Below are 16,058 nucleotides of genomic sequence, written 5' to 3'. Positions count from 1 at the left end.
ACATTAGAAGTACTCAAAGACGCTGCTGTACAAGATAGGTTCCACTGTAGCACGCTGCATTAACAGCAACAAAACCTTTGAGAATTTTCCAGGCCTTGTCAACACAGAACACTTTGATGACTGGTATAAACAGAAGATGAAATAATCACTCACTGCAAGTCCTGACGTGCAGCTATTAAAGATTTCCAGTCTGCATTATGAGGGGGACACAGTCATGCTTGCCAAACAGGCCAAAATCTGAGCTTTCGATCATCAGACTTCCCAAATTCCCATGTTCGTACCTCCAGAGACCTAAGGTTCTCCTCCTCCTTTGCACTGTATTTCTCTCCAGAAAATAACTGAGACTAACAAGTTCAAGAAGGTTTTTCATTTACGTGTCAGCATTAAGATAACAGCTTGCCATTCAAGAATGGGTCAGTCAATTTTTCTAGCCTTTGTGTTTAGTTAATGATAGAACAAATCCTCAGTACTGCAAATCTCTTGGCCAAATAAAATAAAGATTTAATAGACCCTTTTAAAGAAAGTAAACAGCATGAGGTTAATTACAGTGAGCATATTTATGCTCCATATCTGGGCGACAGAGTTAGAAGGATCATCTAGGTTTCTAAACCCAATTCTCCGCAATGAAAGAAAAAAACGCAATGAAGAAGTCAAGAACACACCAGTCCTGTGCACCCCAGGGAGTACGTCCTAAATCTTACACCACTCATTTCAATTTCTGAGTGAAAGGAAGAAAAGCAATTCTGCTGTCAGTAAACTATTACCCCTCTCAGGAACCTGAAATTGAAAAATCTTGAAAACCACTGTCCTACAGCCATCCCAAAGTCTATACTAAAAGACCAAAGGCCAGAATTACAATGTGACACAAGCAGAGAGCAGAGGAAATTAAGGCCATCCTGCTGGCCTCAAGAATACCAAGAAATGGGTTAGGTCAAATAGTTCAGATAATCCTAAGAAATAATGGATTATATATACACAACATGGAAAGCACAAATGAATTAAGTAGCAGATCCTCACTTTTCCAATAGTGAGAAAAATTCCTATCCCAGCCCAAATCTAGTTTAACTCATTTCTGCCGTTCAGTAAAACACAAAGCAGTTTAGCAAAAAACAATAGCCAGCCTAATATACCAAACTTATTGCCACTTCCTTTGGCCAGTCTGACACTTCGGGCAAGCAAAGCATGAGAGGGAAGGGAAATAAGAAACAAAAAAAAAAAAAAAGAAAGAAAGAAAGGAATACCATGCAGCTTACATTATGTTTCTAGTGGAAAATTCCTTCTCAGGCCCGACAGGCATGTCAGAAGGCAGCAGGTCGGAAGCAGGTGGTCATCACAACAGGAGCACTATGAATAGGAACTAGACCTAGTCCCAAGGATGCCTACAGGTACTGGTCACAAGCTTAAGATTTTATCTTCCTATCCCACCTTATACAGTAGAGCTTGGCAAAACATGAGAAACCACACTGAGCCCATCATTAGTCTTCACCGAGCAATTCTTAGCCACTAGCAACCAGAGTTAGAATCAAATTTTGATGACTTAAAATTAATCCAGAAGCCGTGTCCAGAAAATCAATAGTCCTTTCTCTGTACCACGATATCTAATACCCTCCACCAGTTTACTTTCTAGATTAATATTTTTCTATATGAAAAGAGATATAATACCTTTACAGAATATCTCTGTAAAATCTCATCAAAAAGAGAATGCAATTATGGGGAAAATGGAATGATCTTTTCTTAAGCCAATACACCCATCTTGAAACAATCTTCAACATACTTAAGAACATTTCAAAGAATTTTATCAGCATTTTAGAAAGAAAAAGAATACCTTGAGGCCCAGCCCTGTTAGAATCACAGAATGGTTGAGGTTGGAAGGGACCTCTGGAGATCATCCAGTCCAACCCCCCTGCTCAAGCAGGGTCACCCAGACTGAGCCCTGGAGGACGCCACTAGCCACAGGCCTCCAACTAGACTCCACGCCACCAATGGCCACTCTCTGAGCTCTGCCTTTCAGCCAGTTCTCAATCCACCTCACTGTCCATTCATCTAACCCACGCTTCCTGAGCTTGCCCAGGAGGATGTTACGGGAGACAGTGTCGAAAGCCTTGCTGAAGTTCAAGGTAGACAACCTCCACTGTTCTCCCCTCATCTACTAAACTAGTCATCCCATCGTAGAAGGCTTAGATTGGTTACGCAGGATTTCCCCTTTGTGAACCTATGCTGACTACTCCTACTCACCTTCTTATCCTTCACATGCTTAGAGATGGCATCCAGGATGAGCTGTTCCAGGGACGGAGGTGAGGCTGACTGGTCTGTAGTTCCCTCGCTCCCCCTTCTTGCCCTTTTTGAAGACTGGAGTGATATTAGCATTTTTCTAGTCCTCAGACACCTCTCCTGTTCTCTGTGTCTTTTCAAAGATGATTGAGAATGGCTTGGCAATGACATCTGCCAGCTCTCCTCACCACTCATGGGTGCATTGCATCAGGGCCTGTGGACCTATGGATGTCAAGTTTTCCTAAATGATCTCTAAATCATAGGTGTTTCCCATCTTCAAATGAAATCTCAGTATTATTCCAGATGAACGCACTGCAGGCACTATGAAACAGTATATTTTATAGATGGCCACATTTTTCCCATGTGAGCCATTATTTGCAGATATGGATATCCTGGAAAAAAAGTCTGGGAGGAACACATACTCACTTCATACTAACAACGTCTTAATAAGAAATTCAAATGACATTTTTAAGGTTAGATTTATGAGACCAGGACCAAAATATACTTGCACTTGTATCTCTCTATGATTTCAAGAAGTTAATGATTTTGTTATATCGTATCAGAAATTTAAATGATTTGACAGAAATTTTTTTTGACTCAATATAGCTTCACCAGAAATATTCAAAAATAAAGAAGTTACATATTCATATTTCACATATAAACAAACTTTTTTTTCAGAAGTTGCTTCATTTTCCACTTCATGCACAAGTTTTAGACTTGTGCTTCATGCACTAAGTTTTAGACTAGCTTCCTTGGCTGGTATGCATTTTATCAACTATATTATAAGCTTTTCTATTAATTTTAAGGCTATTTATTAAAACAGTAATAACACATTAAACCTTGAAGATCCCATTTAAAACTCCCAGCTTCAAAAAGTACCTTCCAAAAACCTGAGTATTTCCCAATTAATCTGAGAGTCTGACAAGCTATTTGCAAGTCATACATTCAATGTAATCTTGAAGAGATGGAGAAACATATTTAAACACAAGAACTCTCTCAGTCCATGTATGTCTCTGTATTTTCTAAGTCCAATACACCTCACCAGCAAAAGTAGTATGGTTGGGAAGAGATTTCTGCAAAAGCCATTGTTATTTAACAGGTAAATTAACATAAACTTTCACTATGTCTTAAGGCACTTATCAGGGTCACTGGAGTCAACAAAGCTTCTCTAACTGTCACTGCACTGTTCTACATTCAAAGAAACTTTATTTTTCTTCAACCTCAGAGAAAGCAATCTAATTAGTTCAAATTGTCCCAGGAAAGGAATTCAAGCAATGCAGGCTCAAGTCTTTTTTCTACATTGCTCCTTGACCATCTTTTGACTTAGAATAACTTGAATTTTACAGGTAGAGTGTCATTTGTATGTATGATATATTTTTTCTCTAGGGCCACCTAAGATACTTCTGTGGTCTCATGTACTACATTTTACAGTGTATGAATTTTACAGTTAACTTATGCTACATGCACAAGTTTTACACAGAGGTAAACTACACCCTTGGGCAGCTAGCGGTGATTTTTATGAAAAAAATAGCCAACATCATGCTTTATAGTGTTAAAAGTTACAGAATGTAACCTTTTTTCCCCTGCAAGCCCAAAAGAACATCATTAGTTTTAAACACATTTTTACTTTTTATAAACACAGTAGAGATCTGGAATAATCACCTTCCCTATTAATTACCTTAGGTAACAGTATATTCTTTTATTTTTCAGAGAAAATAAATTTCAACTATAGCCATAACAGCACAATTAACCACCCATCCTGCTCCAAGCATTCCTTGCACACCTTCGTTTGGAAAATGTGCCACTTCCATCGACTTCACACAACCATCCAGAACTTCTAAGGGCAAAAGAGAAGTTTCTACTTTACAAATACTTCTCCTTGCAGACCAAAATAATAAAAGATGGGTTAGCAGGATTACCAAATACACCTTACAGCCTCATTGCACCCATGAGTGCAGGACATGCACTACTTTTGATCAACAAGCTTTATTTCTTGTATACCCATTAAGGGCTTTTCTGATACCCATTAAGGGCTTTTCTGCATATTGAACAGCTTACAGGACTACTTCTCCTTGAAGACAGTCAGTGCAAGAAAGAAAATGAAAAGACACAAAATTATTGCAATATATAGTGTCTTCTAATCACTGACATCTTATAAAGTATTTTCTGACCAAATTACTGTTTTAGTTTGTATGCAGTTAGCTGCCAGTATGGTGTATAGCAAATACAGCTGAGTACTGTTGTCAGCTATAGCTTCTGATGTCGCTGAAGATATCAGAATTAGGAGAAATAGTTTACAAATTTCATTAGGAACCGGAACACTGAACCTGTTGTCCATATAAACCAAGGCATGGCACTGCAGGCTGGGAGGGAAGAGGCTACTCATACAAGGGCAACCACAGATGAGGAAGGATATGCCTCACTACCGCAGTTCCTTCAAAAAACTTGGGCTTTGATGAAGGACCCTAAACCCTAAAGAAAGCAGCTACAACCATACAGCCCCTGACTGGGCAGCGAGACACTAAGAACAAACCGAACGGTAACAGAGGTAGCCCCTCCTGAGAGAAGCATTAGGTCACTGCGAAACAACCTAATGAGATGGCAAAATGCCATCTGAGAACTGGGATGGCAAACGTGACAGATACTCAGTAAGAAGTAGAAACAGCCCTTCCCCTGTGAAAAGCTGTCCGTCTCCACTCCCTGCAGGGCTGAAGGCCCACTTCCACGACGGACAAAATCTGATGGATGCCTGCTGAATTTTGAGGATTTTACCCAAGGCGTCACTGGTTGTTCCATTGCCCAGACGACTCGGAGTTTCAGCTGACGTTAGCTTTTTTTTTCTCTTTTCCAGTGGTGTAAAAGCAAAGAGCATGCAGCACAGTCACAAGAAATCTAAACCGACCCCTAGGCATTAAATCTTTAGAAACCCATTTGTGAACCGGTCTCGCCACCGGCAGCGACAGGAGAGGGTGGCTCCAGCAGCCCGCTTTAAGAAGGCTGGCGCCAGCGAAGCTTAACAGCCGCGCTTCTGCTCGCGCGCGCGGCCGACCCCGTGAGGACCCCGCCGGAGGGGAGGCAAGACCCCCCGCCAGCTGAAACGTCCTAACATACTTCAGGGGTATATAAATTATGGCTCACCGAGGACACTGCTTGTCTAAAAGCCAATCTCTGCTGCAAGACCTGCCCTCCAAACCGTTCCTCAAGGTTTACCACAGTTCATCAGCCACCCTACAATTTGGTTAAAAGAGAGAAAAAAGCTAAGCAGTGCTGAAACGTGAAATTGCTTTTCACGTGGACTGCACAACGCCGTAATGCAGAGAGAGGCACTCTCATTTCCAGCTGCCACGGACAAGTGACTTTCTACAAGCCGAAGTTCAGTCAACCTCGCCTTCTGCTGGGCACCACCCTTCCCCGTCCTGTGAGTACGCTCTGGAAACGCCCTTTCCTTTCCGCGGCAAGGAGAACGCCTGCCCCAGGCTGACCGTTCGTAGGCTGCTCGCTGGCCAACGCCGTGGCAGCCCTGCCGGTCTCCGGCCTCGTCAGAAACCCAGGCCACACCGGGCGAGCATCTCCTCAGACCAGAGCGAGCGCAAGCAACCGAAGTACTGCAGCCAGGCGAAAACAAGCCAGAAGAAACGAGCTCTCTGACAATATATCTTAAAACAGAAGAAGTTGGGATGTTTCCCCTTTATTCAGGAGCAGAGAGGTTAAGAAAACAAAGGGCAATGGAAAAAACTCCTACAGCGAAAGCACTACCGGGCAGAAAACACTCGCTGCTTCCTAAACACCGAGCTATGGTTCGGAGCAGCCATTCACCTGCTGACAAAATGTAATTCTCATTAACTTCACAAGCATTTGCTTAGATGGAAAATCCTTTTAGTCACTTCCCAAACAAGAACAAGGCAGTTGTCAACGAGATTTTGAGGACATAAGGAGCACTCTGTCAGCGATGCTCCTGGTTCAAACCTCAGGCCCGGATGAGCAAGATAAAAAGCAGTGGATTAAATGGCTTGACTAGGAGCAGGATACATAATGAGAGCTGGGACCCATCAGGAGTCTTTTGGTTTGAGCTTGTTTTTAAGAGACCAAGTCATTTCTTGGATAATATTCTGTTGAATATAGGGGAAAAACTGTTTTCTTACTGTCCTTTTTCTCCCCCTGTGAAAGGTTGCTAAGGAAATGGTTCTCAGTACGGTCAGGCAGTACAAACCCTGCTGTGTGTTTTAATGCAGCCAAACACCCCTTGAAATTAATGCTTCTTGGTTCTTTTTACATTCAAGTGTAGACTGTTAGCGCTCTCCAATATTAATTCTTACCGCATAGCCGTATATCTCCATATCTAATATAATAGACAGAGGGAAAAAATGGACAGGCACCAAGATGCCACAACGCGGTTAAAAGAAAGGAGCTTCACAACCGCAGAGCTAGCACAGGGAGAGTCATCCTGGTAAGCCAAACCTTTCAGGCTACTAAGTCTTTCCAAGCACACAAACCCCTAGATTCAAGCACAGAAATGAGGTCTCCAATGTAAAATTAAAAGCAAGTCATTAGGAACTACATAAAAGAAACCCTTTCAACAAATTTCTCATTTTAGATATTTATTGCCTTTAATTTACATAAATAGAAGAAATCTTGGTGTACTCGTGTATCATTATTATGCCTCTGAAATTATTACACACCTACATATGGTACGAAACGGGATCTCAAACTTGCATGCTGTTCAGTGGTCTCACTTCAATTTGCTAATGGACAAGAACACTAATAACCAAAGAGGCTCACTAAGGACCAGCACTAGCTGGCCTATTCCTCAGCAGCGAGTGAAACAGGAAGGGTTCACAGATGGCGCCTACATGTTACTGCAGAGCCCGCACGCGTGTCCTCTGCATGGAGTGCTTCATCCTTTGGCTTGAAACCTAACATCTGCCAACAGGTGGAGGGAAACGCACAGCATTTCTGCATGTCACAAAAGTTGCTCCGTAGGAGAAAAGTTGCTGCATATTCCAGTACATCAAAAAAAAAAGAAAAAAGAAAAAAGAAAAAAAGAAAAAAAACTGTCAAAATACAAAACTGAACATGTAAGCTGTTTTTCAAGCCATGCAAAATCATGTACTCAAATAGCTAAATTATGGAAAAATTTCTTGCCACAAAGGCAACAGCTGTGTTGGCTGTTTCCATTCTAGCGGGGCACTTCCAGATAAAAAAAGATCTCTGCTAAAAATAATAATAATTACAAGACTTACACAGCAGTACGATTCCAATCATGCATTCTAACTGAAATGTTTCTGAGGGGTAAATTGAAAAAAATTCTCTAAGCACTAGATAGCAGAGATAAAGACACAGCAGGAATTCCCCTCAGAAGGCACTTATTACAAATAAAAGTAAGAAAGTAGGTTGATCTTTACCTAAAAGACAAAGCAGAGCGTGACTCTGGTTCTTCTGAAAAGGCAAAAAGTTGAATCTCATCTCAAGTAACTGTTTTAGCCATAGTCTTATGTGCAATAGCCTTTCACTCAGGCACTGTTGTAGTTGTACAACTATGCTTTTTCTTCCAGTAAAAGCTATAGTAAGCCACAAGCAATTTTAATAAACATGATAATAACCTCCCTGCTCAAAAAATGTGCAGCTTTAACTCCTTTCACTGTGTGGATCAACTGTAGCATGATAAATCATATCAAAATATTAAATTCATCTCATTCTGCAAGTATTAAAATGTAATTTAAAACACAATACTTGGACAGTCAATCCTCTAATCATCTGTAAGACTCTGAACACAGAATGGCTCAAGGCATATCCCCTGCCGGACACATGACAGTAAGTCTAGTAATTAAATTATTTGCATGAGTATATGTGCATGCATGTATATATACACACACATACAGATTATGTTTCACAATTTAGGGTCGTTTTCTTTATCCATTAGTTTAACAAGATCAGGATGAGATAGTCTTGGAGACTCATTTCACATTTACAGCTCCTCCTCTACAGTCACACATGGAAAAAGCTACTACAGACGCACAAAGTGCTCAGGACAGAGGTTAAAAATATAATTTCTTAATGGAAAAAGAAAAGAAAAAGACAGATAATCTTTAACCCCAAAAGACATGTATTACTTTTTTTATGAGCACTGCTTATTTCTGAACTTTCGGGATCATTTTAGCACGCTAGCTAATGCAGTAGCGCATTCCTTTTGCGCAACGAAACCGTGGAATAGGAAAGCCAGCGCCAGCTCCCTGATAAACGAGCAGGATCGGCAGCGGCAGCAGCGGGGGAACCATGAGGCACTGTACAGGAATTGCAGCGTAACCTGCAGCCGCTCCGGCGTACGAGGCTCTCGACACGGACGCGCGGCCCACACCCCGCGCGGAAACGAAGGTATCATTAGCAAGCTGGCGTATGAGAAAAGAGAGAAGAAACGCGCTTAGCCGGTCTGCAGGCAGAGCTTGAGAAAAACCTTCCAGACAGTATCAAAACCTTTCTACTGCAAAGGATGCAACCACCTAGGGACGTCGCACCCCGCTCCCCGGGCAGCTTGGCCTGGGCTGCGCTGATGGGGACCTCCCCAAACCCAGCAAACGTGGCAAGAGAGGGGACCAAAACTAATCCCCACACATCCTGGAAACGAAACACACGAGGGCAGGGAGGCATTTCGGAAGGACCGTCTCCAAAACGACGGAGTACTTCGCACCCGTAACCAAGCTCTAAGCAGAGCTAGGAAAACTGCAGCCACAAACTAACAAATTGCAAGTGGAAAGAAACAACACAACGAACATGCATTTGGATGTTTGCCCACGGTTTGTAGCTTGCCTTCATCCTCAGCAGCAAAGGGACTCCTTTACGGAATATCGACTTACTTCTTCCCTGCCGAAGGTATCTGCGGGTCCCTGCTTTTAACGTAACAAAAACACAGGAAACCGAAGAGATGGACGTTTTAATTTGCTGGGGTTTTTTAGCTCTGTGAAACAATCCGGCTTATAATATACCGGGCCATGCAACTGGAGACCGTAAAAATGCAAGCACAGTGAGGCGAGAGCGTCACAGATGTCTTCACTGTGGCAGTCCTTAACAAGTCGTGGTTCAGTCTCGGAGGGCACAAGGAGGTAACACTGCTAAGCACATTCACCCCACTGAGCAACAGCTTTTAACTGCAGCCGACTAGCAGGAAAAATGTGTAGTTACACAGCAAGGCCTCTCGGACCATGGGAGGGTGCCCCCACATACACTCTTTCTGGTTGTTTCTAAAAAGCGTTGAAAGCTCAGGTTAAAACCAGCAGTAATGTAGGCAACAGTAAGTTCTTTCTGGAGAGCCCGGAGCGCAGCGGTCCGAAAGCTCCAAGCAAGGCAGCGCATCCTCACGAAAGCCGCGTGAAACCTGTGTGCATGCAAGCTGCTCGAGAAGAGCGGGTAGAGGGAAGGTTATGTGACACCGAGCAATGCCAGGGAAACCACTGCAGGCAAATTAACTGACAGTATATTGATATAAACCAATACTCTGCAATTCTAGCTGGCAAGAGATGTAATTATTTTTTTATGTTTTCTATTAAAAATCTAGGTACAGCCTATGGTGCTATTGCCAGCTAAACAACAAATTCCCCAATCCAAGGAGGTCAAATCAATAAAACTGTATTTTTAAAAAACTAATAAAACATATACGCAACGCTTTATGAATTTTTTATCACATTATGCATCTCTATCTGTATGTTTTCCCTTTCTTTCTATTCTTCCAGTCTTGTACTAAAACATCCTGACTCTGAACAACCACCTTCACTTCTAGGGCATCTGAAACTAAAGCTAGCAAAACAAAACGCCTTACTCCGTGTTTACGCAAACAGCTAAAACAGCTACTTGACGTAACTTTACAAGGTGCTGGATCCAAGCTTATCCAACGGCAAGGGGAGCGCTACCTCCACGTTCGAGGGTATCTCTGCGCAGCTGCCGTCAGCTCTTCCTCCTCCACATTTAACAGCCATGCAAGCTTAAACCCTCCTGACAGAGAAAACAGTCCTACAGCCTGCAGTCTGCATCCGGCTAAAATCAAGGTGCATCTGATCCCGCCGTGGGGACGCCCGCGCCACCTCGAACCAGCGCGCCAGGCTGCAGAAGGAGCGAGGGGCGGAAGAGCCGACACGCGCGGGCGCACAGCCCCGCCGTCTCCCAGGCCCTCCGCAGCTCCCGACCGGGCGACCGCGCGCGTGCGGCTACGTTACGCACAGTGTGCACGTGCTCCACTTGGAGCTTTAGCCAGGCAAATAAATTTAAGAGTACCAACGGAGCCAGTGAGTCCTGTTCTCCAGTTCTGTATTTAATCTTAGGTGCCTGCACACTGATCAGTTTATACCGCCTCAAAGAATAAAACTGTCTGGAAGCAACACTGGTAGTACCTTGAACTATATACACTAAGCAAAGACAGCTCAAGAGCTATCCCAAGCAAATACCCTTCCCAAGTCCTGTATACAAGAGCTGAGGGAACGGATTCACTCAATGGTATACAACACAGACACCCAAAAGATCAGCGCAAGTTCAGCCGCAGCATTAGCTTCTCAACACCCCAGTTTTGGCTACACACATTTGACCCATTGCTGACTATCCCCCCTCCAAAAGCAAAATTTTTAGAAATTCACACATTAGTTTTGTTTGGGTTTCAGTTTAAACAAACGATCCTATTTTCAAGAATGTTTTCCATCCACATATCATACACTTCTCAGTACCAATGGCAGGCTCAAAAATCTCAGTTTGAAGTGAAAGCTTTAAAGCGTTTCTCATAACTTTGATCGTCTTTGAATTCTTGAATCACAAAAAGGATTGCCACATTACCAGGTTAAATACACACCCCACGTAAACAAGCTCTCATTACTTCACATCTCGATCACTTCGCACAAATGGAGCACACAGCTCCTTTGGAGGGAAGAATATAATTTAACATCGTGTTCATGACCTCAGTTGATTTCCTTAAGAATCTTATAAAAGGAATAACAACTCCTCATATATAATTTCTCCCATTATAGTCACTGAAAGAACAATCTTTCCCTCAAGTAATTGCCAAATGCATAAAAGCAATATTCTACAAAGTACAAACACTCATGATCACAAATGGACAACAAAGTCCTATTTTATGCACACACCAAGACGCATATACTCTTTGCTGTTACATCCCTTGCTGCTGCAATTCCCTCCATCCACTTGCCACACTTTGCTGTAAAACTGGAGTCTGATGGGGCCAAGCCAATCTTTCTGATTATCAGCATGACAGGATCTTGCTTCTGCAATGTACAGTAAAATAAAAAACAAAGGCAAAACACTCACAATTTTACTTGTTAATCACTGTTCTCTGGCATGCTACAAAACCATTAACGTGAGTGTCCGCCAAATCTTTGAAAAGGGACCTTTGAATTTCATTTCCCTGTTTCAGTCACCAGAACCGATCGCCACAATGACCTTCTCTCTCTGAAGCAAAGTCTCTAAAGCTTTTTCAACATGCAAAGACACTTCCGCGCACCTCCCTGCATTGAAAATTACTCCATTGTGAAAGACAAGGTGTTTTGTCTCAGGCCATTAGTTCTGAAATCACACCGATGCTACTGAAAAAATCCTACAGTCACTACTTTTCCACGCTTTCTACTCGTGCAGCAGTTCTACAACTGCCCCATAAATATTAGGCCGAACTCTTGTTAGAAACTACCACCATCAGTAATTAACATTTTGTTACTGGGTAAAACACCTTGCTACACAGAGTGATGACTTTCCATAATTTTACCAGCAAAGTATCACTGACATGAGGATCCATGTGCTTGTAGGATTCATTTCAAAAGGACTTAAGGGACAATTCACAAAGTGAATTCATAAAACTGTGCAAAAGGCAGATCAAATAAAAACAATACTTGTGATTTGTCTGATTGCTCGAGCTATTCTGGCACAAGAATCACAACGGTCTATTTTTATTCAAAATTGTAGTTTTTTTACTATAAAAAGTTCCATCGCTATGAAACTAATGCTTGCAACATTGATTTCCATGGCACTGCTTAGAGAGACCCTGCAGAAGAGTAACATGGGTGTCAGGGCACTTTATGTAGCTGCAGCAACACTCTGCGAGCAGTGCGGGCAGATTTGCTCCGGGTCATTTTGACTACCATACACAATACTCTGCCGAAACGAGCAGGGCATCTGTACAGCGGCATTCAGCGAGATCGTGAATAGTCAGAATGACACCGAGTAACACCGGGCAGAAAGACACTGCGCGGTAGGAACCGCCACCTACTTGTGCGCCCCATGTATCAATCTGTCAGCATGTTGTATAACAGTTTCAAAAAAAGGAAATTAAATCTTAAATAAAAAAAGGCAACAAAGCAAGCAGGAAATTGAGTAAAGGCTGACACTCTTCTTAGCTCTCCCACCGTGGCAAGGTTTTGACTCACAGATAGGATCGCTTTGCAGCCTTCCCAGAAGAAGGCTCTCTGATACACCTTAATGAAGTAGTGGTAGAGAACAACTTCTCTTTGGAATTGTCAACATCCATCAGCCACTTCCTCAATCCTCCGGCACGCTATCAGATCCTCACAGAACAACTCTAACGGTGATACACACGTGAGCACTGGAACGGCCTCCTGGAAGGGGCACCAGGCAACACCTTTATTTACATATATCCAAGTAGCACAAGCGTTCTGTAATGAATAGACAAAAATTTTACCCATGGCTTCACCACGATTTTCAAAACAGAATTTTTATTTTGAAAGTAGTCTTTCTTAAATGCAGTATTAACCTTTGAGATTAGCAAACAAAACCAAAAATAAACACAATCCTACTAGATCAAAAAGAATCTTCCAGCTGGTCATGCTTTTCTGCTCTCAACAAAACCCAGCAAAGGGACTCTGTCCACAAGGCTGTCAGCTCAGATCCCAGCGCGTTCAGAATAGTTTTATAAAGTTTTACTTCTGAGAAGAGACACTGTAGAAAGCAATTGTTCAGGCAGCCAACTACTGCCACTGCCATGAATATGAATAAGCTCCAATATAGGACACACAGCTTTTGCAAATGTAAGGAGACCCGACTGTTCAGAGTCAATCTTTGCCAATAAATCAACTCTGCCATTATTTACAGATTTTTCTTCAGTGTCTGTGAGGAGGGAGTTTTGTTCTAAAGTCTCATTTTCATAAAGCTTAATTTTTTTCATACCCTCCCCCTTGCTAAGCTTTCCAAGCAGTAGGGAGAATCCTATTATTAATGGGATCAAACCCTTGGAAAGGTATGTTTTTCTGTTTCTCTTGCCTGTGTATGGTACTAACTAGTACCTATGCTGAGGCAAAAAGATAGCAGAAGAAATTGTTTGGAGTTCATGAAAATTAATATTTAGTGTAATTTTGTAACTATAATTTGCATGTACACAAATTGTACACAAATACATATGGATTAATGCAAATTTTCACACAGGGAAAAATTCACTCTGTGCTCTGTTAAACTAAGGGTAAGGCTGGTGATGAATCTTTTTCTTTTTTTAATATTCTCATCTGGATGTATGAACAGCGCTCTGTTACGAGAACAATTACTACTGAAAAACACAGCTTCTGAGGTAACACAGGCCATAACCAACCCGTTCAATCGCAAACTGTCTTTTTTTTTTTTTTTTTTTTTTTTTAAGAGTCTTAACTTGTAAAGGCAAGCTGATTAATTTGCGGAGGGGAAAAAAATAAAAAGGAAGGAAAACAAGGAAGAAGGAAAAGGCACGCTAGTTGAAACGATTTTACCTACGGAGCCGCCTGGCCGATCCCGAGGAGCCGGCGGAGGCTCGGGCGCGGGCGGGCGCCGCTGCGGGCGCTGCCGACGGCGCGGCGCGGCATTGCACGGCGCGGCACGGCACGGCACGGCGCAGCACCGTCGCTCCCCTCCCGCCCCTTTCCTTGTAGCACAGCGCCCACCGCCGACGGAGGGAAAGTTTGGCGGCGAGCGGCGGCGGCGGGGCGCGCTCACCTTCCTGCACCGCATGGAAGGGGTTGTTGGCCTCGATGAGCTTGATGGAGTAGGTGATCTTCTCGCTCTGGAGGATGTCGTCGTTGAGGTTCAGATCCGACACCGCCTGCTTGAACACCTCGTCGTCCTTGGCCGCATTGCCTTCGAAAATGGCACCTGGCGGAGGAAGGCGGCAGACGGTGAGCGCCGACCCCCGCCGTGGGGCGGCCCGCCGCGCCGCGCCGCCCCTCCCCGTGGGGCCGGGGCGGGAGAGCAGCCCCGCGCTGCCCACGGGGGTTTTCCTCGGAGGCTGTGCACACGCGGCCGCGCCGCGCTCCGCGTCCAGCCACCCGCAAGCGGCCGCGCCGCTGTCCTGCGCGCGCACTCAGCGCGCAAACATCTGGCGGCGCGTGTTATGTAACGCCCCGCGGCCGCGGAGCCGCTGCGCGCACACGCCGGGCCCGCTGCCCCGCTCGCCGCGGACCGCAGGAAGCGTCGCCCCGGCGCGGGCCAGCGCGGCCGGTTCGCCCCGCACCGCGGCCCGGCCCGTAGCCCCCTGCCCCGCGGCCGCGGGCGGGCAGCGCGCTGGGGCCGGGGCCGGCGCGGCGCCCCCGCAGCCTCCCCCGCCGCGGGCCCACGCGCGACTTCCCCCGCGCCCCGCTCCACGGGCCGCTGCGTGCCCGGCCCGAAAGGCGGCTTCCCGCCTCCCCTCCTCACCCTCCGCGAGTGGGTCCCCCCCGCCCCCGCGCGTCCCCGCGCTCCTCCCTGCTGCCCCTTCCCGCACCAGCCGAAGGTGACTGCAGAGCCGCGCCCCCGCCTGCCGCCTTCCCGCGGGCACGGCCGGGCCTGCGCCCCGGAGCCCCCCGCCCCGGCCCCGGCCCCGGCCCCGGCCCCCTCCGCGGCCGGCCCAGCCGCCCGCGGGCTCTAGCGGGGGCTTAGTGCAGCCACAACAGTTGTGTGCGCGCACACGCACACGGACACACACACACGCACACGCGCGGAGCCGCCGCAGATCTCACCCCCCCCCCCGACCCTTTTCCAGCCGAGCTGTGCCCCGCCGTGCGGCTCGGCGGACACCTGCCGCGGCACGGCCCGGGGCCCCGGGGGCCGTCTCCGCCTGAAAGTTTTCCCCACGAGCACGCTCCGAGCCGCCTCTCTCCCGCCCGCGTTTTGGGTGCGCTTCTCTCCCCGGTGGGGGGGAAGGGGGGTCCCCAGGCAGGCGGGTCCCGGCGCAGGGCTCCGGGCGCCGCGGGAGCGCAGCGCCCGCCCGGCCCGGCCCGGCCCGGCCCGGCCCCGCAGCCCCGCGCGGCGCCTTCGCCTCGCCCCCAACTTTACAACCGGGGGGATCCAGCCGCCTTCTCCCGCCCCCGCTCCCGTTTCTCCGCGGAGTTGGGCTCGCTTGCTGCCGTGACACGACCGTGCCGAGCCGAGCCGAGCCGATCCCTTCAGTTATTTATCTACCGCCTCCCTCCCCCCCCCCCCGCCCGCTCCCTCTCTTACCAATGTGGATGATGGAGTCCGCCCGCACCGACACGCACTGAAATATCCAGGGGAAAAGCCAGAGCATCAACACTTCCATTTCCAGCCTCTCGCACAGCACATCAGCCCGGGTTTGGGGGAGAGGCGGATGGGGGAAAAGAAGGAAAAAAAAAAAAAAAAAAAAAAAAAAAAAAGGAGCAGGGGGAGGTGGAGCGAGGCGGCGGGGGAGAGGCGGCCGGAGACACCCCTCCCTCCAAACAAAATCCTCAGTCCCCCCAGTACACCACAATCTTCTCCAAGATCGAGCGAAAGGGGTGAGGAAGAGAGAGGAGAAAAAGAGGAAAAAATAAAAATAAAAGGGAAGCAGCAGC

At 46.1% G+C, this 16,058-nt stretch overlaps 1 protein-coding gene across 3 annotated transcripts in view; it reads right to left on the bottom strand.

Moving 5' to 3' along the window:
- Positions 1-15,787, bottom strand: part of GRID1 (glutamate ionotropic receptor delta type subunit 1) — a 493,423-nt gene extending 477,636 nt beyond the window's left edge. For all 3 annotated transcript variants that reach the window (XM_062580143.1, XM_062580144.1, XM_062580145.1), the window contains exons 1-2: positions 15,709-15,787; positions 14,230-14,385 (exon numbers count right to left, since the gene is read on the bottom strand). In XM_062580143.1, coding sequence (XP_062436127.1) covers positions 14,230-14,385; positions 15,709-15,787 — 235 coding nt within the window. The remainder of the gene's footprint in view (positions 1-14,229; positions 14,386-15,708) is intronic.
- Positions 15,788-16,058: the final 271 nt, after the last annotated feature.

The sequence above is a fragment of the Rhea pennata genome, chromosome 7, assembly GCF_028389875.1.
Source record: "Rhea pennata isolate bPtePen1 chromosome 7, bPtePen1.pri, whole genome shotgun sequence".
Lineage (NCBI taxonomy): Eukaryota > Metazoa > Chordata > Aves > Rheiformes > Rheidae > Rhea > Rhea pennata.
This window is presented reverse-complemented; position numbering and strand designations above follow the sequence as displayed.